Here is a 21,300-nt window from a genome sequence, read left to right as displayed (position 1 = left end):
AAATCACTTGCTCAAACACTGAAATGTTTCTTAATTTAAGTAATCAGTTGGTACTGAGCGTGATCCGGCGGAGCGTGATACTCTTGGGTATTGGCCTGTTTTTATTATTCATATAATTTTATGGAGAACAAGAAAAGATTGAGGAACTGACGAGTAACATGAAGAAAAACCGTCTCATACAATACTGCCATAATACCATTCGTATTCGTAAAAGGCGTATTCAGATTTTAAAAGTATATTGACATTAAGCATTTTATTCAGCTCTCAAAAACACTACAGGTTATAATCAGGTGATAGTGCATCTGTCTGATTCTGATTTGACAATTTGTTTAGGTTTTCAGCCTTACACCAAATCTATCCTGAATGGTGCTTACTTTTTTACTAACATAGCAGGTTTCTAAAGGGTCGTCAACGCGCATGTGACACCTATGGAGTCACTTGCGTCCCTAAGCTACGACGACCGCGTTCCATCAGAATACAGAATACAGATTTTTATTAGTAAAAATAAAAGTACATTTTACTTCAGGCGGGATGTATGTTTATTTGCACCAACGTGATATTTAAAAGAACAAAACCACTGCGACGAAACTCAGGACACGTAAGTACAACAACACACGATCTCTCACATACCACACACACACAACTAAAATCGTAACTCTTTCCATTGGCTAAAGTTTGGGTAAAGTGTGACGCCAATTCTGGTAAAGTGTGACGCCAATTCTCAGCCTTTGTACTTAATTAGTTACGCTTTAAACATTGTCTGCTCATTCAATGCCAAAATACATTTTGTCACTTAAACTTACCTCATTACCTTTTGTATGCAGTTGTTTACGATCCCCAACTCATGTAGGTTATTTTTTTTTTTTAATAAATATATATTTAAGTAAACAGTGGTTCGATAAAATAACGTCTTATCAGTATTATCTTGTTGATGCAGGATTTTCTCATTAGGTACTCGTAGATTAATTTACTCATAAAACCTTTCAAGAACATTGAGTTGAGAGTGAGGCCGCGCTGAATGGCTCAACGGCTGTAAAGCCCGTGATATACTTGTATTGTCATCATTATTACCATGATTATAGTAGTTAGCTCCGCATAACAAATCGGATCTTAATGACTGCTGAAGTGGTTTCCGCAGTTTTACAGTGAGTTGTTTATTTTGAACATAACTGAGAATCTGTCCATGCAGTATGAACGTGAAAAAGGAGGAAGACAATAAAGACAGTACAGGAGGGTCGAAAGGGGAATATAATCCCTTCGAACACCGGAAAGTAGAAAAGCCTAATTCGTAAGTAGCCAAACTCGTACGCTGCCTCCTAGCCTAGTCGGTAGTGACCCCGTCTACAACATGGTCTTGGGTTCGAATCCCGGTATCAAGATTTGTATCTGTGATAATAGACTTAAGTATGTATATCCTCGACTAGTACCTACAACGCGAGCCTTATTGAGCTTAGGTATTAAGACTATTTAGATCTATTTTTGTAAGATTGTCCCATAATATTTATTAATTAAAGTATAAACAAATACCTACGATTAAACTGTATTTACGTCACCACTATGAAGATTAATCTTGAATCATATATATTATATTAATAGCCTATATGGTATCCCACTGCCGGGCATGATTTAATCATAACCAACATAATAAGAAGTTTTTTTACTATTGTGTAATTAATTATTATCTGTACCTTATAAGAATAATTTCTTCAAGTTAACTGGTTTAACATTCCTTCCCTGCAATTTATCAAGCAGTTTCAACGCACACTATACTTATAAAATATTTGACTTGCACAAATATTCTGATAAACGTAATAAACCCAGCGTTAAAACATAATACATATCGCATTACGTATCATTAGGTACTAGAAATGCTACATTATATGCGGTTTCACCATTGACTACTACTTATGGTGCTAGTACAGCTGTGTCACTCGCGAATTCGAGCCAATCGTGCAGTCTAAGTCTAAAGGTGGCCACTGACGAGCCTTCCAACAGTCCAAATTGCGTGGCTGCAATCCAAAATCGGTCTGTGAATGTCAAAAACGTACAATGTTTAATATTAGGATGCCGTCCATTTGGATGAATCCATTGTAACGGCATCCATTTGGAAGGCTCGTCAGTGGCCTGTCCAAGTGGCCCGACCAATCACGTTGCGGTGTTAGACTGCCTGAGGACAGTTAAAAAAATATTGCTCAAAAGAGAAAGAAATAGCATTTTATTTTGTGTGACGAGTCGGATGTTTGACTTATCGAGATTCCACTGTAAGTATAACAATTATTTTTTCAGTGACATAAGGTCAACGGCTAATTTGATCAAAGCATCTTTAGGCTCCGGTCTGCTGGCCGGACCTCTCGCTTTTTCCAACGCAGGATGGGGCGTAGGAATTATTGGAACTATACTAGTGGGTGTAATATGCGGGCACTGCATACACATTTTGGTAAGTTTTAAGTTCTGGACTTCTAATTCAGATTCCCAGTAGTGTGTTTATGCCGCTCCGAGACCAAAACTTTTCCGCCAGAGGGCGCCAGTATGTATGCGCAAGGTAGTGACAATTTAGTTCACCCTACTCCCCGCTAGATGGCGCCACTGTGTATGCGCAGTGTTAGTTCCAAAGGTCTCCGCTAGATGGCGCCACTGGTTAGTTCACCCTACTCCCCGCTAGAGGCGCCACTGTGTATGCGCAACGTTAGTTCCGAAAATATCCGCCAGCCCCGCTGGAGGGCGACAGTATGTATGCGCAAGGTTAGTTCTAAAAAGCCCCCGCCAGAGGGCGACAGTATGTATGCGCAACGTTAGTTCCAAAAATCCCCACCAGCCCTGCCTGAGGGCGACAGTATGTATGCGCAACGTTAGTTCTAAAATTCTCCTGCCAGAGGGCGACAGTATGTATGCGCAACGTTAGTTTCAAAACCATCCGCTATGAAATGAATAGATGTCTCCACTTTGTATGTGAGTTGTTGAATCGCTTAAATGAATAGATATCCCTAGTGGCGCCTTCGTCGGTGGACACCGCTAGTTAGTTCCAAAAATCCCCGCCAGGCCCGCCAGAGGGCGACAGTATGTATGCGCAACGTTAGTTCCAAAAATCCCCGCTAGCCCCGCCTGAGGGCGACAGTATGTATGCGCAACGTTAGTTCTAAACTTTCCCCGCCAGAGGGCGACTGTATGTATGCGCAACGTTAGTTCTAAAACCATCCGCTATGATATGTATAGATGAGCAGCCGTCTGAGTATTTCTAAAAAAGTCCGCAGAGTCAGAGGGGGTTCATGGTAAGTTAATTAATCTTGGTCAAGCAAATCTAGTCAGTAGAAAAAGGCGGCAAATTTGAAAAATCGTGGGCTACCAACACTACGTTTGAATAGTTCGAAAATCGTGTGTCATTTATATCTTATCTGTGGAACTGTTTTGTTTACATTTCATCGCTGTTCGATGTACATTCCTGCCTTTTGTTCGTTTCCTAGGGTTACCATACTTTAGTTTGCTTTACATTGCTTCTGACATATCCGGCTTGACAGACTATCGATTCGCTTAACAATATAGATGTCGCTAGTGGCGCCTCGTCAGTGGACACCGCTAGTTAGTTCCAAAAACATCCGCTATGAAATTGCAAAAAGGCCCATCATGTTTGTTTTAAAATATGAGACATATATCGGCGTTTTTTGTTAATACCACGTCAGTGGCAAACAAGCAGACGACCCCGCCTGGCAGTAAGCAGTCACCGTAGCCTATGAACGCCTGCGAATTCTATAGTTTACACGGATGCACTTTTATTTGCGGTTGGTTTTGTCGCTTGTGCTTATCAAATGTATGGAGTTTGTAGTTTACCAACCGTAAAGGGGTTTTTCTTTTATTATACCACATTGGTGGCAAATAAGCATACAGTCCGTCTGATGGTAAGTTGTTACCGTAGCCTTTGGACGCCTGCAACTCCAGGGTGGATACAAGCGCGCTGCCGACTGCCCAAAGATTCAATAACTTTGTTTTAAAATATGAGGCTTATATCGGCGTTTTTTTTAATACCACGTCAGTGGCAAACAAGCAGACGACCCCGCCTGGCAGTAAGCAGTCACCGTAGCCTATGAACGCCTGCGAATTCTATAGTTTACACGGATGCACTTTTATTTGCGGTTGGTTTTGTCGCTTGTGCTTATCAAATGTATGGAGTTTGTAGTTTACCAACCGTAAAGGGGTTTTTCTTTTATTATACCACATTGGTGGCAAATAAGCATACAGTCCGTCTGATGGTAAGTTGTTACCGTAGCCTTTGGACGCCTGCAACTCCAGGGTGGATACAAGCGCGCTGCCGACTGCCCAAAGATTCAATAACTTTGTTTTAAAATATGAGGCTTATATCGGCGTTTTTTTTAATACCACGTCAGTGGCAAACAAGCAGACGACCTCGCCTGACAGTAAGCAGTCACCGTAGCCCATGGACGCCTGCGAATTCTATTGTTACCACGGATGCATTTTTATTTGCGGTTGGTTTTGCCGCTTGTGCTTATCAAATGTATGGAGTTTGTAGTTTACCGACCGCAAAAAGATCCAGTTTTTTTTTTTTTTTATATACTACGTCGGTGGCAAACAGCATCCGGCTCACCTGATGGTAAGCAGCCACCGTAGCCTATGGATGCCTGCAACTTTAGAGTTGTTACATGCGCGTTGCCGACTGCAAAAAGGTTCAATAAGTTTTTTCTTTTTTTATATACCACGTCGGTGGCAAACAAGCACACGGCCCGCCTGGTAGTGAGCAGTCACCGTAGCCTATGGACGCCTGCAATTTCGAGATGTTACATGCGCGTTGCCGATCGTTGAGATGTAGACCGTGACGTTCGAAAACAAAAAGTCGTATGTGACTGTAAACTTCCATTCACCGTAGAATTTGACAGATAGAGAGAGTTTGAATTAAGTATTGTAACCTTAGTCAGATAATGAAGCTTATTTGAAAGATTATTAACTCTAAGTACTAGAAATAAAGTAGATTTTACTAATGCTGTAATTCTGTAATGCGACATGGTCATGAAACTCGTGCGATGTTGGGGGTATACTCTTCAATCTTTTCAATCGGAATGGTCAGAGGTCAGAGTTCAGAAAGTCCGTGAGGGACAGAACATACGCAAAGTGACGAAATTGAAAACACGTTTTAATATACCTGACAACATATCAAGCATAACCTACGTAACTTGGTCGGGTTATTTGTTACCTAACATAAACCATACTAAATTCACTGTGGGGAATTAAAAAAAAATGTGAGTGTGTGACAAGGACAAACAATAATAACGCTTTCTCTGCTACTCCTACTGAAAGATTACATAAGACTATCTCGTTTGGTCATTTCCCCCTCCCAGTCCCTCCCCCCACCAGTTCCAATTATAATATCATAAATGAGATCACAATACCTGCAACCTGTAACTGACGCATACGCTTTCTAAAATTAATTAAAAAATCAGAAAATAACAATGGAGTACGTCATTGAACTCGTTGCCAGGCTGTGGTTTAGTAACAAGGGGTTAGGGTACAATTATAAATGTGGAGATAGCGAAGAAACAAATATTGCATTCATCTCATCAATCGAGGCGCTGGCACCTGACGTGGACATTTACAAGTGGGAGGCGGCCCGGATCGATCTCAAGAAGCTGATCAAAGAACTTCTGGAGGAGAGGAGCATCCTTCAGTTACACTCGGGATACCATGCGGAGGGGCTTTTGCTGGAGGTGCTAAGAAAACACAACATTAGATCATTCCTCTCCGTGCCTCTTAAACAGAAAACTTTAATCTGGAAAGACGCGGGGGTGTGGTTCGTAGAGGTGACCAACCCGAAAATCATCAAGAGAACTTATGTGTTTTTTGACTTCGAATAAGTGTACGTCTGTGTATGTCTGAAATAAAAAAATGTTTAAAAGTGAATGACTATTTATTTATTTACCAATCATTTAGATATTTTATAATGTTCCCAATGCGAGTACAAAAAAGAAATGCAAAAGCTGGTTTTTCAAAATTCGTTGTTAAGGGGCTCCTTGGCGCTAATGACATTCGATCTGAATCCCTTAGTTTTCTAATGTTTTTGAAGTGAGAACTTCTTTAGCGGTGCTGGGCACTTTCTGAGACAGCGATCACGTGATCGTAACGTTTAGATGACCACTCAATTAGATGGCAATTAAATCAATAAAGAAAAACTCAATGACATTACATGAAAAAGGTTCTAATCTTGTACGGGTTGAAATACGAGGATCTCACAGCTACATTCAAGCTTTATATCACTCAAATATAATTCAATAAAGCTACATCTTGATGAAATCGCTAATAAAAGTGAACTCTAGTAATGGTGAATAAAACTCAAAATATCATGATCAAATATATTTAGATGCGAGATCTGCAAGGTATCAAGGATCTGGTAACTTTACAATTTCTATTCGAATTTTAAACAATTAACTCTACAAATTTGAATTTCTAATTTTAAACAAGCTCACTGACCAGCAATTTCGGACTAAAGTGTTTCAATAGAAAGGAGGATGGGTCAATTATACATAGTGCTGCAGACATTTTGGACTAGTCATTGAGTTTTCACTCCCGGAGTGCAATCCGTTGTTTTTTTGTAGCTATAATAGCAACGACTTTTAGCAATATAGTATGCCATATTTACTTCAAAGTTCATTGTCTTCGAGATATTCGACATCAAGTTGAACAATTTTAGGCCAATAACCTGGTTTTCAGGCCATAGCTTTTGTGTTAATTATTTTAAAATTTACATCTCTGACCAGTTTTTAGAGACGTCAAAGACGAACCCAAATATGCAGATTTCGTACATGTAAGATCCTTCCAGCAATCCAGTTACGAAAAAAGTGTTATTTTAGACAATGTTTAAAAAAATCATAAAAAAATAAGTATTCATTAGTTTCAAAATCCGGTAGACAAGAATGGAGATTAAAGATTGAATAATCGGTAGCCATTTGTCTTATAATTCTATCTGAAGTGTAAATGTAGAAGTAACGGCTCAAACCTTGTCAAATATCGATGAAAACCGTGGGGAGCCCCTTAAGGTGAGGTTGTGTAGAGCAATGTTTCAGAGTTACTAAGCGTGTGTCATCATCGTCGTTAAAAATATATCAAGTTCGATTTCAAACAAAAACAAGACCTAACCTAATCAAAGCAAGTGCTATACCATCTACATATTATGCATAGTAGGTTCTGCCATCTTGTGGGTCCCATTGGAAGCATAAACGTCACATTTACGTCTCACGCCAAAAATCAGATGGCTCCTATGCTGTATAGTTCATGCATGCTCCCTATTGTCAGTTCAGTACGGTGGCGCTTAAGCAATGTCAATGTGAAAACAAATCCGTTTAAAATTACAAGGAGGGATTTCATATCATCGCTAAGTAGGCGAAAGTGTGTCTGTCTGTCTGTCTGTCTGTCTGTTACCTCTTCACGCTTAAGCCGCTGAACCGATTTAGTTGAAATTTGGTATAGAGATAGTTCGAGTCCTGGGGAAAATCAGGGATATCATTCCTGAAGAGAGTGCAAAGGCGGGTGGAATTGAAAGGGTTAATGGCATTGCCTAATAATTGAAGTAAGCAATGAGCATATTGAATGATTGCTATTAGCATTATCCAGGCGCTATACCTACTTTAGCTGCTGTCACTAATTCCACGCAGACGAAGTCGCGGGCAAAAGCTAGTATTTCAATATTTTCGCTAGGATTTTTTGATTGTTTAGTACAAAAATCAACTTTACTTAAATGTAATAAGGTTGACATCTGTTGCGGGGTAGCAGAACTTCTGTGATTGTAGCTCAACTATGCGACGCTAGATGGGCTACTCGTATCTTCAAAAATAAAAATCGTAGATGCAATTTCGACATAATTTCCTTTACTGTAAAGTTCAAATTATTGTAATGGGCTAGGGCTCATAGGATAATCTCTTTCGAAATAAGAAAATATGGTCAATCATCCTTTAGATAGCGTTGCGTTTGTAGTAGTGTGCATGTTGACGACATAGGTTTCCAGACCGCAGGGAAGCATCATATATTTGTTAATGCCTGGAAGATTGAGGCCTGTCTGCCCATGCTGATGCTAGCTCTGAGCTTATTGAATTGCCTTTCTTGGAACTCTTCAACGTACTTTCGGTCATTGGTTCATTTGTCTTAGAGTTTGGTAAAATGACATTCGGTGTATATGTTCAGTGGGCATGCTAAGGGTTATATTTGCAAAAACCCAGGTGTTGAGTTTGGTTAATGCTTGAGAGCTCCATGTGCATTTGGCCTGTTTAGTGTCCATATTATGCAGACGCACTGCTTGCCACCATTTGAATATTGTCTTTAGAGCTCTTTGCATTAGGTTGGATATCGTGTGGAAGAAGAAGTTTTGGGTAGAAACGATGTTAGACTAATAATGGACTGACGGATATAGGCTGTCAGTAGTCCTTTTTCCCTGCTTTTGCTATGAAGTTTACCTTGACCCGAGTCCGGAACTGGTGGGGGGGGAGGGGGAGGGGGAGGGGGAAATGACCAAACGAGATAGTCTTATGTAATCTTTCAGTAGGAGTAGCAGAGAAAGCGTTATTATTGTTTGTCCTTGTCACATTCTCACATTTTTTTTTAATTCCCCACTGTGAATTTAGTATGGTTTATGTTAGGTAACAAATAACCCGACCAAGTTACGTAGGTTATGCTTGATATGTTGTCAGGTATATTAAAACGTGTTTTCAATTTCGTCACTTTGCGTATGTTCTGTCCCTCACGGACTTTCTGACCTCTGAACTCTGACCTCTGACCATTCCGATTGAAAAGATTGAAGAGTATACCCCCAACATCGCACGAGTTTCATGACCATGTCGCATTACAGAATTACAGCATTAGTAAAATCTACTTTATTTCTAGTACTTAGAGTTAATAATCTTTCAAATAAGCTTCATTATCTGACTAAGGTTACAATACTTAATTCAAACTCTCTCTATCTGTCAAATTCTACGGTGAATGGAAGTTTACAGTCACATACGACTTTTTGTTTTCGAACGTCACGGTCTACATCTCAACGATCGGCAACGCGCATGTAACATCTCGAAATTGCAGGCGTCCATAGGCTACGGTAACTGCTCACTACCAGACGGGCCGTGTGCTTGTTTGCCACCGACGTGGTATATAAAAAAAGAAAAAACTTATTGAACCTTTTTACAGTCGGCAACGCGCATGTAACAACTCTAAAGTTGCAGGCATCCATAGGCTACGTTGACTGCTTACCATCATGTGAGCCGGATGCTTGTTTGCCACCGACGTATTATTTAAAAAAAAAAAAAAAAAAAAATCTGGGCCTTTTTGCAGTCTGCAAACTACAAACTACATTTGATAACCAAAAGAGACAAAATCAACCGTAAATAAGTGTGCTAGAAACCCTAAATACTACATGAGCAGGGGGGCCGGAGGTGTCCCCTGTCGAGGTTTTCCTGAGGGTCTAATGATAATAATGATGATGATGATGATGATGATGTATAGGTTTCAAAAGTCTGAACTTGCAAGCGTCCAAAGGCTACGGTGGCTGCTTACCATCAGGTGAGCCGGATGCTTGTTTGCCACCGACGTAGTATATAAAAAAAAAATCTGGATCTTTTTGCGGTCGGTAAACTACAAACTCCATACATTTGATAAGCACAAGCGACAAAACCAACCGCAAATAAAAATGCATCCGTGGTAACAATAGAATTCGCAGGCGTCCATGGGCTACGGTGACTGCTTACTGTCAGGCGAGGTCGTCTGCTTGTTTGCCACTGACGTGGTATTAAAAAAAACGCCGATATAAGCCTCATATTTTAAAACAAAGTTATTGAATCTTTGGGCAGTCGGCAGCGCGCTTGTATCCACCCTGGAGTTGCAGGCGTCCAAAGGCTACGGTAACAACTTACCATCAGACGGACTGTATGCTTATTTGCCACCAATGTGGTATAATAAAAGAAAAACCCCTTTACGGTTGGTAAACTACAAACTCCATACATTTGATAAGCACAAGCGACAAAACCAACCGCAAATAAAAGTGCATCCGTGTAAACTATTGAATTCGCAGGCGTCCATGGGCTACGGTGACTGCTTACTGTCAGGTGGGGTCGTCTGCTTGTTTGCCACTGACGTGGTATTAAAAAAAACGCCGATATAAGCCTCATATTTTAAAACAAAGTTATTGAATCTTTGGGCAGTCGGCAGCGCGCTTGTATCCACCCTGGAGTTGCAGGCGTCCAAAGGCTACGGTAACAACTTACCATCAGACGGACTGTATGCTTATTTGCCACCAATGTGGTATAATAAAAGAAAAACCCCTTTACGGTTGGTAAACTACAAACTCCATACATTTGATAAGCACAAGCGACAAAACCAACCGCAAATAAAAGTGCATCCGTGTAAACTATAGAATTCGCAGGCGTTCATAGGCTACGGTGACTGCTTACTGCCAGGCGGGGTCGTCTGCTTGTTTGCCACTGACGTGGTATTAACAAAAAACGCCGATATATGTCTCATATTTTAAAACAAACATGATGGGCCTTTTTGCAATTTCATAGCGGATGTTTTTGGAACTAACTAGCGGTGTCCACTGACGAGGCGCCACTAGCGACATCTATATTGTTAAGCGAATCGATAGTCTGTCAAGCCGGATATGTCAGAAGCAATGTAAAGCAAACTAAAGTATGGTAACCCTAGGAAACGAACAAAAGGCAGGAATGTACATCGAACAGCGATGAAATGTAAACAAAATAGTTCCACAGATAAGATATAAATGACACACGATTTTCGAACTATTCAAACGTAGTGTTGGTAGCCCACGATTTTTCAAATTTGCCGCCTTTTTCTACTGACTAGATTTGCTTGACCAAGATTAATTAACTTACCATGAACCCCCTCTGACTCTGCGGACTTTTTTAGAAATACTCAGACGGCTGCTCATCTATACATATCATAGCGGATGGTTTTAGAACTAACGTTGCGCATACATACAGTCGCCCTCTGGCGGGGAAAGTTTAGAACTAACGTTGCGCATACATACTGTCGCCCTCAGGCGGGGCTAGCGGGGATTTTTGGAACTAACGTTGCGCATACATACTGTCGCCCTCTGGCGGGCCTGGCGGGGATTTTTGGAACTAACTAGCGGTGTTCACCGACGAAGGCGCCACTAGGGATATCTATTCATTTAAGCGATTCAACAACTCACATACAAAGTGGAGACATCTATTCATTTCATAGCGGATGGTTTTGAAACTAACGTTGCGCATACATACTGTCGCCCTCTGGCAGGAGAATTTTAGAACTAACGTTGCGCATACATACTGTCGCCCCCAGGCGGGGCTGGTGGGGATTTTTAGAACTAACGTTGCGCATACATACTGTCGCCCCCAGGCAGGGCTGGCGGATAATTTTGGAACTAACGTTACGCATACATACTGTCGCCCTCAGGCAGGGCTGGCGGGGATTTTTGGAACTAACGTTGTGCATACATACTGTCGCCCCCCAGGCAGGGCTGGTGGAGATTTTTGGAATTAACATTGCGCATACATACTGTCGCCCTCTGGCGGGGCTGGCGGGGATTTTTGGAATTAACTAGCGGTGTCCACCGACGAAGGCGCCACTAGCGATATCTATTCATTTAAGCGATTCAACAACTCACATACAAAGTGGAGACATCTAAACATTTCATAGCGGATGGTTTTGGAACTAACGTTGCGCATACATACTGTCGCCCTCTGGCGGGGGATTTTTAGAACTAACCTTGCGCATACATACTGTCGCCCTCCAGCGGGGCTGGCGGAAATTTTAGGAACTAACGTTGCGCGTACATACTGTCGCCCTCTGGCAGGGCTGGCGGATAATTTTGGAACTAACGTTACGCATACATACTGTCGCCCTCAGGCAGGGCTGGTGGGGATTTTAGGAACTAACGTTGCGCATACATACTGTCGCCCCCAGGCAGGGCTGGCGGATATTTTTGGAACTAACGTTACGCATACATACTGTCGCCCCCAGGCAGGGCTGGTGGGGATTTTTGGAACTAACGTTGCGCATACATACTGTCGCCCCCACGCAGGGCTGGTGGGGATTTTTAGAACTAACGTTGCGCATACATACTGTCGCCCCCAGGCAGGGCTGGCGGGGATTTTTGGAACTAACGTTGCGCATACATACTGTCGCCCCCAGGCAGGGCTGGTGGGGATTTTTAGAACTAACCTTGCGCATACATACTGTCGCCCCCAGGCAGGGCTGGTGGGGATTTTTGGAACTAACGTTACGCATACACAGTGGCGCCTCTAGCGGGGAGTAGAGTGAACTAACCAGCGGCGCATACATACTGTCGCCCTCCGGCGGGGCTGGCGGATATTTTCGGAACTAACGTTGCGCATAGACAGTGGCGCCTCTAGCGGGGAGTAGGGTGAACTAACCAGTGGCGCCATCTAGCGGCGACCTTTGGAACTAACGTTGCGCATACACAGTGGCGCCATCTAGCGGGGAGTAGGGTGAACTAAATTGTCACTACCTTGCGCATACATACTGTCGCCCTCTGGCGGAAAAGTTTTGGTCTCGGAGCGGCATAAACACACTACTATTCCCAATATTACTGTCGAAGTCGGAGAGCCTACCGCGAACCAATTTTGACGTTGTTGCCTCGGAATGTCACACTATCGTACGGTACGAATTTACAAGTGCGACAGAGAGGCAATACGTCGATCGATGTTCGCGGTAGGCCCTCTGAATCAATTTAAAATTTGTAAGCAACTACTATATCTAAATATGCACTAAAGAATAAAAAATAATATTCAAACAATAAAATAAAATTCCGTTATTGAATGGTCTTCATCAGCAAATCCAATCACTGTTACTAAATGATACTTTATAATAAATATTTTTTTTTATAAAATAAATTTCCTAGAGCAGATGCATTTATCATTAGGTACTTTATAAATACAAAAATCTGTGTCTGTAAAATCAATTAAGATTATACTCGTAATAGGTAATCGCTATTGTCCTATTCTTTCCTTACACACACTTTTTAATAATATATTACAGGTAAAAACGTCCCGAGGGTGTTGTATTGCAGAAAGAAAACCTTTGCTGGGATACGCAGAGACATGTAAATCCGTTTTTAAAAACGGGCCTAAGGGTGCCCGACCATTTGCCAATATTGCAAGGTAAATTTGAAACTAAACATTAATTTTCTGTTTTGATTTGGCATGTTTAGAATACGGAATAAAAACCAGTGCCATTTCCATCATTTAGGATTAAAAACCTCTAAGCGCCACTTGTACCAACCATCCCACTAACCCGGGGTTAAGCGGTTAAACTGGGTCAATGAACCCAGTGTTAAATTGTACTGGTAACCATGGTAACTCCAGGATTAACCGGTTAACCCTGGGTTAGTGGGATGGTGCAAGTGACCCCAGATCAACAAGGATACTATTTAAGAAAGCTTCAAATGATGCTTTGAGTAACGGGCTAGTGATAGCTGAATTTTCTGCTGTGACCTACCATCAGGCGAGCCATACACTTGTTAACTTCCGTAGTGGTACAACAAACCATTTGATAGACTTAGTTTTTTTTGCTAAAGATAACTAAAGCCCAGGCGGCCTAGCCAAGGTGACGATCGCTTGCACTTCGCCATCGAAGCTCTTTGTGTCTCTCTGTCTGCACTCTTCCATATTAGTGTAACATTGCCAGTTGCGTTTCGTTTCGTTCGCTACGTAGCGTTAGCGATTGGCATGTTGTCTACGGGGCCTGGTTCGTCTGAAAAATATCGTGTAGTTTGTTTATTTTATTCTAGAATCTTGACTTTCATCATCATTTTATATTTTCAGTTTATTTGCTGAATTTTCTCTGATGTGTACGTATGTGGGTGTGTGCTGCATATACACGGTGCTCATAGGAGATTCGATAAAACAGGTAAGTTGCAACCCAGCATTGCATTACTGTGAGCACTGGTAGCAATGGTAAAGCAGATATCCGGTATCCATTGACGAAGAAAAACATCGTGAGGAAACCAGACTGAATTAAATTCTAATTTAGTTTCCCTTCTAGGCCATTTAAGTCAATTCAAGTGGCAGTCGCTTTTTTAAAATAAGTTCCTGCACCTATTCATAAAATTAGGAAGTGTGAAGATACTCGTACTATAGTAGGTGGGAAGTTGTTTAGACATATTTAAATAATAATATGGGCTGGGGTGACAATTTGGATAAGACCTCAAAGATTTAACGTCGGTACAATATAGACGACTCTCCCCTATGAGTACTATTTACGGAACAATGCTAAATATTCATAATTTTTTTTCAGCTTTTTGACAAATACGTACCTTCGGTGGTCTTACCCGTGGAGTACTATTGCTTGATCATCCTTATACCACTGTGTCTGATGTGCCAAATAAAATACCTGAAGTGGTTAGCGATTTTTTCAATATTGGCAAACATTCTGCTTTTTGTGACATATCTCTTCTGCCTGTATTATATTTTCAATGGAGAGATGAATTTCAGCGATAAAAAAGCAATTGGCAACCCTGCGAGATACCCAGCATTTTTGTCGTAAGTTGAAATATTAGTTGTGATATTAGAGCAGGACTTTTTTGATAATTATTGTCCTTATTTGATATTCAGCTAGGTATATACCGGATGTAGCCTGTAATACGAGAAATTAAAACATAGATTGTACTCCTCAAACGGTGACACTTTTGTTCAACAACTTTTAAAAATTATGAAGTATTTAGACTCCGTATTTTTCATACAAAATAAATATTATCTTCAATTGATGCCATCGCCACGCCATATCATTGTGATTGACGTTGCTTGTCACGCCTTAAACATAACAAAATTAGCAATACATTGCGTCTTAGAATAAACTTTAAAGTGTATTAAAAATCAAACCACAAGTTATTTTTAAAAGTCGCTGAACAAATGTTGGTCAGTATGAGGAGTACAGCCTACAGTTTAATTTTTTGCTCATATTGTAGGCCCCACCCGGTATAAGTACTCATTATTGTACACCTCAATAAAAGATAGAGAAAAAAAAACACAGAAGCAGACAACAGGCTGTGAAGGTAAAGTGCGATGTCTCCCAGACAACGCTCGGGTTACCCGAATAAAATTCAAGTTCCGTAGCCCAAAGGTTGGAATACGATTGAATCCCATTTTCGTTAAATATGTAGAAATAATTGTTAATTAAGTGACTTCAGCCATATTCACATTTGGCTTAATCAATACTTAAAGCTTGTAAACATAAAGGTGGAAAGATTTGCACGCTTCTCGTAAGCTTCGGTAGCTCAAAAGCTATTAAGAGAAAAGAGCTGCAAATCTTGTTCTGGTTCTTTCCTGGTCCAACAAGTATCACTTATCAAGTTATCATTCAGCGAGGGAATATACTGGCCGTATTCCCGGTATTTATGGCACAATCTGACTTTTGTATTGCTTTAATGCAATGAGTCCCATATAGATAGATAGATAGATAGATCATTTATTGATAAAAATATAAAAAAATTACATGTCATTCTCTTATTCTATAAGTAGGTACTATATATTATTATTAGGTACATTTGGTATTATCACAATTAAATTAAAATTAAAAAACAATTTTATTGTGTAGATGGGTCAGTGACTTGTAGCAGTTAACGAATTCGTCAATACTGTAGCACGCCATGTCCAACAATATCAGTTTAAGTTTTTTCTCGAATATCGAGTCCGAAGTAGCTTTTAACTCTTCGTCTAGAGTATTGTAAAGTTTTATACCTACTATGGGTAAGGATTTTCTGGACTTTGCTAGACGTCGCGGCGTCGCATATAGGAGCTAATCCTAATAATAAACCTGATCGATTGATACCATTCATAAAAAATTGTCATCTAGCCCATTATGTGTACGAGTATTTAAATAGAAACAGATTGACAAATAGAGCAAACATTAGCTCTGCGATTTTTGTGCTATTTTATCTTTAGGAGTATGTATTCTGCTTTACTGTAATTTCCTATAGATTCATGACGTATTACACAACTACGATTATTATAGCAATGCACTATGGCATGTATTGGTCAAAATTAACGATAACCATCTGAACTATTATTTCGTAATTTCCTGAATCCACGTCCATGCCCCCTAATTCATTATTACGTATAATTAAAGTTACCGGTGTTTTCTAGGACGGTTATTTTCGCAATGGAGGGAATTGGAGTAGTTATGCCAGTGGAAAATGCGATGAAGAAACCGAAGCATTTTCTAGGTTTCCCGAGCGTCCTCGTGGTTGCCATGGGAGCGATTGTATTTCTCTACACCTCTTTGGGACTCTTTGGTTACTTCCGCTACGGTGATGTTCTCAGAGGATCGATAACGTTAAATCTGCCAATGGACGAGTGGTAAGTTTATTTGACATCCTAGGAAGCTACATGTGTAATGCATATCCTTGTTTTCCTTCATATTTTCTCGGTATTGTTCGTATTTGTCACGCTAGTTCAGTCAACCTCATTACTTTTTGTACCGAGACTGACTGAAATAGCAAAAAACGTTCGTACGTTTCCGTGAAAATACGATGGAAAATAATTATGCACTACATTTGTAAGAGTAAGACATTCAGTATTTAGGAAGGTACTGAGAAATCCTTGATAGGCGAGTGTTAGCTGGCTTAACTCAAACTCAGAACTGTAGTATTTAGCAGATAGACGGTCCGACGTTCATTTGAAGCTTTGGCTGCACTTATATTTATGTAATTATTTTTATTTCCTTACAGGCCAGCGATATGCGCTAAAGTGTGCATAGCCCTTTCTATTTTCTTCACATACCCTCTACAGTTCTACGTCGTGATTGACATATACACCAAATACACCGATCCACGAATAAATCAGAAATATAAGGTTGTCACCCAGGTAGCTGCCCGCGTCTTCGGAGTGTGTTGTTGTGGTTAGTATTGTTACTCATAGTACCCTACTCTTTGAGTGCGACTTTGAACTTCAAATTACAATACAAACGTGCGATGAACGATATGCGACAGATCGCTATAGGTCCCGTGCATGAACTATAGGGTCTATAGGGGGCAGCATAGGAGCCGTCAGATTTTTGGCGCGAGGCGTAAATAATTGTGTCGTCTATGCTTCCGATGTAGCCCACAAGATGGCAGAACCTACTATGCACAAGGAAACGTACCGACTATAATGATAGATGGTAGCACTTGCTTTGGCAATGTACATGTGCACATATGTTCTGATTTAGGCCACAAGATGGTAGACCCACCAACGCGCGCGGTTCCTATTACGATAAACTGTTGGTCGACATCACAAACACATGACACAACACAAACCACACACGCAACTCTAACGTCGATAAAACAATGGTATAGTAAGTATTATAAATTCTACCTTAATAACTGAGAGATAGTTTAGAATATAAAGCAATTTCTCAGTTATATTCTGGATCCGTCTCTATTAAAAAACGAAAGTACGATGATTCGCTCTGAAGCCGATACGAAGCATGTACTGATCGCTGGTTGTCTATGCTGACATAATAGCTAAGTAATAAAGTAATATAAGTAGGTCCAATCTTCTAATAGTGTTGTCATAGTTTTACTGTCCAGATTGCCACCTATATCACTCAAGTAGCATAGAATGTCAAAGAATGTTGTCGTGGTTACTAGTGAAGTGGTTCAAGTCGGTATTAATGGCCTTATTCATAAACGCGCTACACGCCTCGATTAGCTAATAATCGTTTATCTTTATCTGTCATTTTGACTTATGTATTTGTAAGTGTTAAATAATATATTTAACATAAGATATTTTTTAATACATACATAGTTTGTATAGGGAAAAGATTTATGAATAACCATAAATCTAAACTAGAGGATTAAATATATACCATTATACTATAGTGGAATATGTATATGGAAATATCCCTTTACGGACGGAAAAGAGTTTTTAAGATCTGTTTTTGGGTGATATTTAAATTATTGGTCTTGTGGGTTTTTAGTGGAGTTTGTGTTTTTTTTTTCAATTTAGATGTCTTAGTCTTGTTTACTTGTTTTACTTATGTTTATTTTTAATGTAGATTTTCTGCAAAGTTTCGCTGTACCTGTACCTGCTCTAAAAGTATGGTTCCGTTTAAAGTTTTGCTCGTCAGATACCCAGCTACACACTATATCATACACCTACATCACTATGTAGTTATTTTATACCAAAATTATACTACTATGGTATGCAGTATGCAGGATAACAATATACAAATGAAAATAAATGAAAGGTAACCATGTTTCATGATTATTTTTCTATTTAGCCAACTAATCTACAAAAACACTACAATTTTGTGTTTGCCCCATCTTAAACTGTAACGTGTAGACATATCGTAACGAACTATAAAAATAACAAAGCATATTTGCACTTGTTTTGACTTTGATAAGAATTTATTTACACTATACTTTCATGCATGTCATTGACCGTTGCTTTTGTGGAGGATTTCAGAAAAAAACCGGTCAAGTGCGAGTCGGACTCGCGTTCCAAGGGTTCGGTACCTTACCCAATTTTTAACAATGTATTTTTTATATCTGAAACGCGAGTGAATTGCCTTTAAAAAACCCGTAGGGGTCGGATCAAAAACTAAGTAATTATCTTCCGGCTCACGCTTTGATTGCATATTTCTAATAGGTTTTTCTGTTATCTATAGGTAAAGAACTATTTTGCATATTTTTTTTCAAAATTTTAGACCCTGTGGTAATGTTTTGGCTATTTTCTTAAATAACTTCTAAACTATTTATTTTAAAATTACAAAAAAAATATATTTGAGATTCTCGGGTCGGCTCGAAAATTTCGGGTGTCAGTTTTGTAACGGTCCATACAAAAAGTATGTGAAAATGCGTTACAAAACTGTAATTTTTTTGGTACCTAAGTCTTTTTCTTTTTAAATCGATATTCTACGTGATTCTGAGTAGAAATAACCCAAATGCATCAATATTTTTGTACAGTAATTAAGAAAACACAAGAGAAGTGTTTTTTAAGAATAATTATTTTTTATCTAAATAATTATAATGTGGTCATCATCGGCCTTTGAGTCTATTACAGACTATACAAGCAGTGCCAGGTAGAGAGTTTTTCGAACGTTTTTCGTGGCTGTGTAATGGCTTATATAAATTAATTAATTTATATTAATTTATTAGTTAAAAAACATATTTCATAACCTCTATTTTTAAGGATTTTATAGGTTTCAGTAAGCGAAGCTGTTAACCTAGTATAAAGCCATGTACTCATTATATTAAATCAGATTTATCCTCCTAAACTTACAGGCTGCATTATTATAATTATAATTTACGTTTAATTCGAATTAATTAATTTAAAAAAATAACAAGGGGGCGGAGCTAACAAACATAAAAAGTTTTATTGTTTTATTTCTGTAGCGGTTGAAAATACAAACCTCAAACTCACTGTCATAATAAAGAACAATATACTGCCTAAATAGTAAATAGGTAGCAAATAATGAAAACCTGTCAAGTGTAAGAAAGTCATAAGGAAAAAATTTAAATATTGAAAGAAATCTATAATGGTACGGAAGCCCGGGTGCGAAGTGCGAAACAAACTCGCACTTGGCCAATTATTCATTTTATAACTAGAAGGCACTAAAATTTAAATTATTTTGTCCTCAGTTGGTATCGGCATAGCCCTTCCTCTCCTAGAGCAGATCATCAACATCGTCGGCGCAGCGTTCTACTCTATCCTGGGACTCATCATTCCGGCAACCATCGAAACAGTATTTCGATGGCATGATCTCGGAAAGTACAACTGGGTTTTATGGAAAAACAGCTTCATAGTTTTATTCGGAATCTTCTGTTTAATTTCTGGTTGTACGGTTACTATTTTAGATATCATAAAAATTCAACATAGTAAAACCATGTAGATCGCTTTAAGGATGACTCACGTTAGACCGGGCCGGAGCTTCTTCCTTTATTTTGAATTGTATTAGCCAAGAACTTAAACTTTTCTTACTTCGCTTAAAACACGAAATGAGTGAGTGAGTGTTATGTATTAAGAGCTATATACTTATGGCGTTTTCTTTTCTTTACGAACTTTTGTTCGGGTCATACCTGATTTGAGAATCCTCCTTAGAACTTTATTTAATGTATAACCTTCTAAGTACCTACCTATTATAGTTAAAACTTCCTAAGGGATCTAGGACAAATCCGATTAGGTAGGTAACAGGTTAATGCTTTGAGTTGATTATATGACTATATATACATACCTAGGTAGTTAAAATTAATAAATACAAATATTGCATTAAGTAATAGGGTACTTTAATAGAATGGAAACTTATATTTAAGAGACATTTTAAGCGACTTTAGAGAAATCTCTCTATCACAATCCCAATTAAGGTTCTTCGACCGACATGTGATGTGAGATATTTAACCTCTAGCCGCCCCGAGACCTATAAAAAGGTCTCCTGGTCCATTCTAATTTGAACTTTGTGTTGACAAAATAAAATTTTATTTTGCTTGGCAAGGTTTGACGTATGGGCGGCTAGAGGTTAATGGGTAATTTTACTTGTGCTTAATGTTAGGCATTCAGTGCGATAGAGCAAATTATTTTTTTGTTACAATTATATACCTTACCCTAATTTATTAAACAAAGCCGTACGGTACGTTCATGTTTAATAAGTAGTTACTACTTAGTTAAGTATTTATTCAGTGAAATAAATTATTAAATGAAATATTTTGTCTTATTGTCCTTGTCGGATAACTAAGCTACGTAATATACTGTATTAATAAATCGTATAGCTCAGTTTTAATATAGAAACACAAACAGATTATACCAAAATCACCTAGATTGAACAAAACCTACCAAAACTCATTTCCACACTAATCAAAATTGTACATAGCCACGTCAAATTAAGCCGAATGTGGGTAATCAGCGGAAATAGTTCATGTAGTTTTGAAAATTGGTACAGTTGTACCTTGTGGTGTCCAGATAAACATTACTTTTAAAGTCCTTGAGGGTAGGGCTGCAGATGAGAACATCCGGACATATAAAAGGAGTTTTGCCAAATTTGAAACGGAGATCTTCACTAACGCTCGGTCAATTATTAAGTACCTACATCATAATCATCATCATGTACAAATCCCATTTCACCCGCGGCTTCTCTCATCCATTTCCTGCCAGCCACCTTGCAAAGATCGTCATTCCATCTTGTCCACAGAAAACCGCCTCTGTGATCTTATCCGAGCTATCCCCTAGTATATAGGTAGGTACTTCAAGTGAAAAATATTTTAAACCCAGCTATAGTTACACTGTTCGCAAACACAGAATAGAATTTACTGTTAACTCATTTGTTTTATCT

At 39.2% G+C, this 21,300-nt stretch overlaps 1 protein-coding gene across 2 annotated transcripts; it reads left to right on the top strand.

Moving 5' to 3' along the window:
- Positions 1-1,027: 1,027 nt before the first annotated feature.
- LOC134666511 (proton-coupled amino acid transporter-like protein pathetic) lies at positions 1,028-20,673 on the top strand. Of its 2 annotated transcripts, XM_063523697.1 has the most exons (8): positions 1,034-1,288; positions 2,287-2,437; positions 13,036-13,157; positions 13,821-13,905; positions 14,293-14,537; positions 16,140-16,352; positions 16,724-16,893; positions 19,616-20,673. In XM_063523697.1, the coding sequence occupies exons 1-8, from the start codon at positions 1,191-1,193 to the stop codon at positions 19,864-19,866; spliced, it is 1,335 nt and encodes a 444-aa protein (XP_063379767.1). In that variant the 5' UTR covers positions 1,034-1,190; the 3' UTR covers positions 19,867-20,673. The 2 variants fall into 2 exon arrangements, with proteins under 2 accessions (XP_063379768.1, XP_063379767.1); XM_063523698.1 differs by lacking the exon at positions 16,140-16,352 and having other exon boundaries at positions 1,028-1,288.
- Positions 20,674-21,300: the final 627 nt, after the last annotated feature.

Source organism: Cydia fagiglandana, chromosome 8 (assembly GCF_963556715.1).
Source record: "Cydia fagiglandana chromosome 8, ilCydFagi1.1, whole genome shotgun sequence".
Classification (NCBI taxonomy): Eukaryota; Metazoa; Arthropoda; class Insecta; order Lepidoptera; family Tortricidae; genus Cydia; species Cydia fagiglandana.
The sequence above is the reverse complement of the archived record's forward strand: the minus strand, read 5'-3'. Positions and strand labels throughout refer to the sequence as shown.

What these genes read in the sequence shown, in the direction of transcription:
- LOC134666511 (XM_063523697.1), top strand. Translation starts at nt 1,191, where the DNA reads ATGAACGTGAAAAAGGAGGAAGACAATAAAGACAGTACAGGAGGGTCG. An exon ending in GGCACTGCATACACATTTTG is followed by an intron (nt 2,438 to 13,035) that starts GTAAGTTTTAAG and finishes AATATATTACAG; the next exon opens with GTAAAAACGTCCCGAGGGTG. An exon ending in TAGGAGATTCGATAAAACAG is followed by an intron (nt 13,906 to 14,292) that starts GTAAGTTGCAAC and finishes ATTTTTTTTCAG; the next exon opens with CTTTTTGACAAATACGTACC.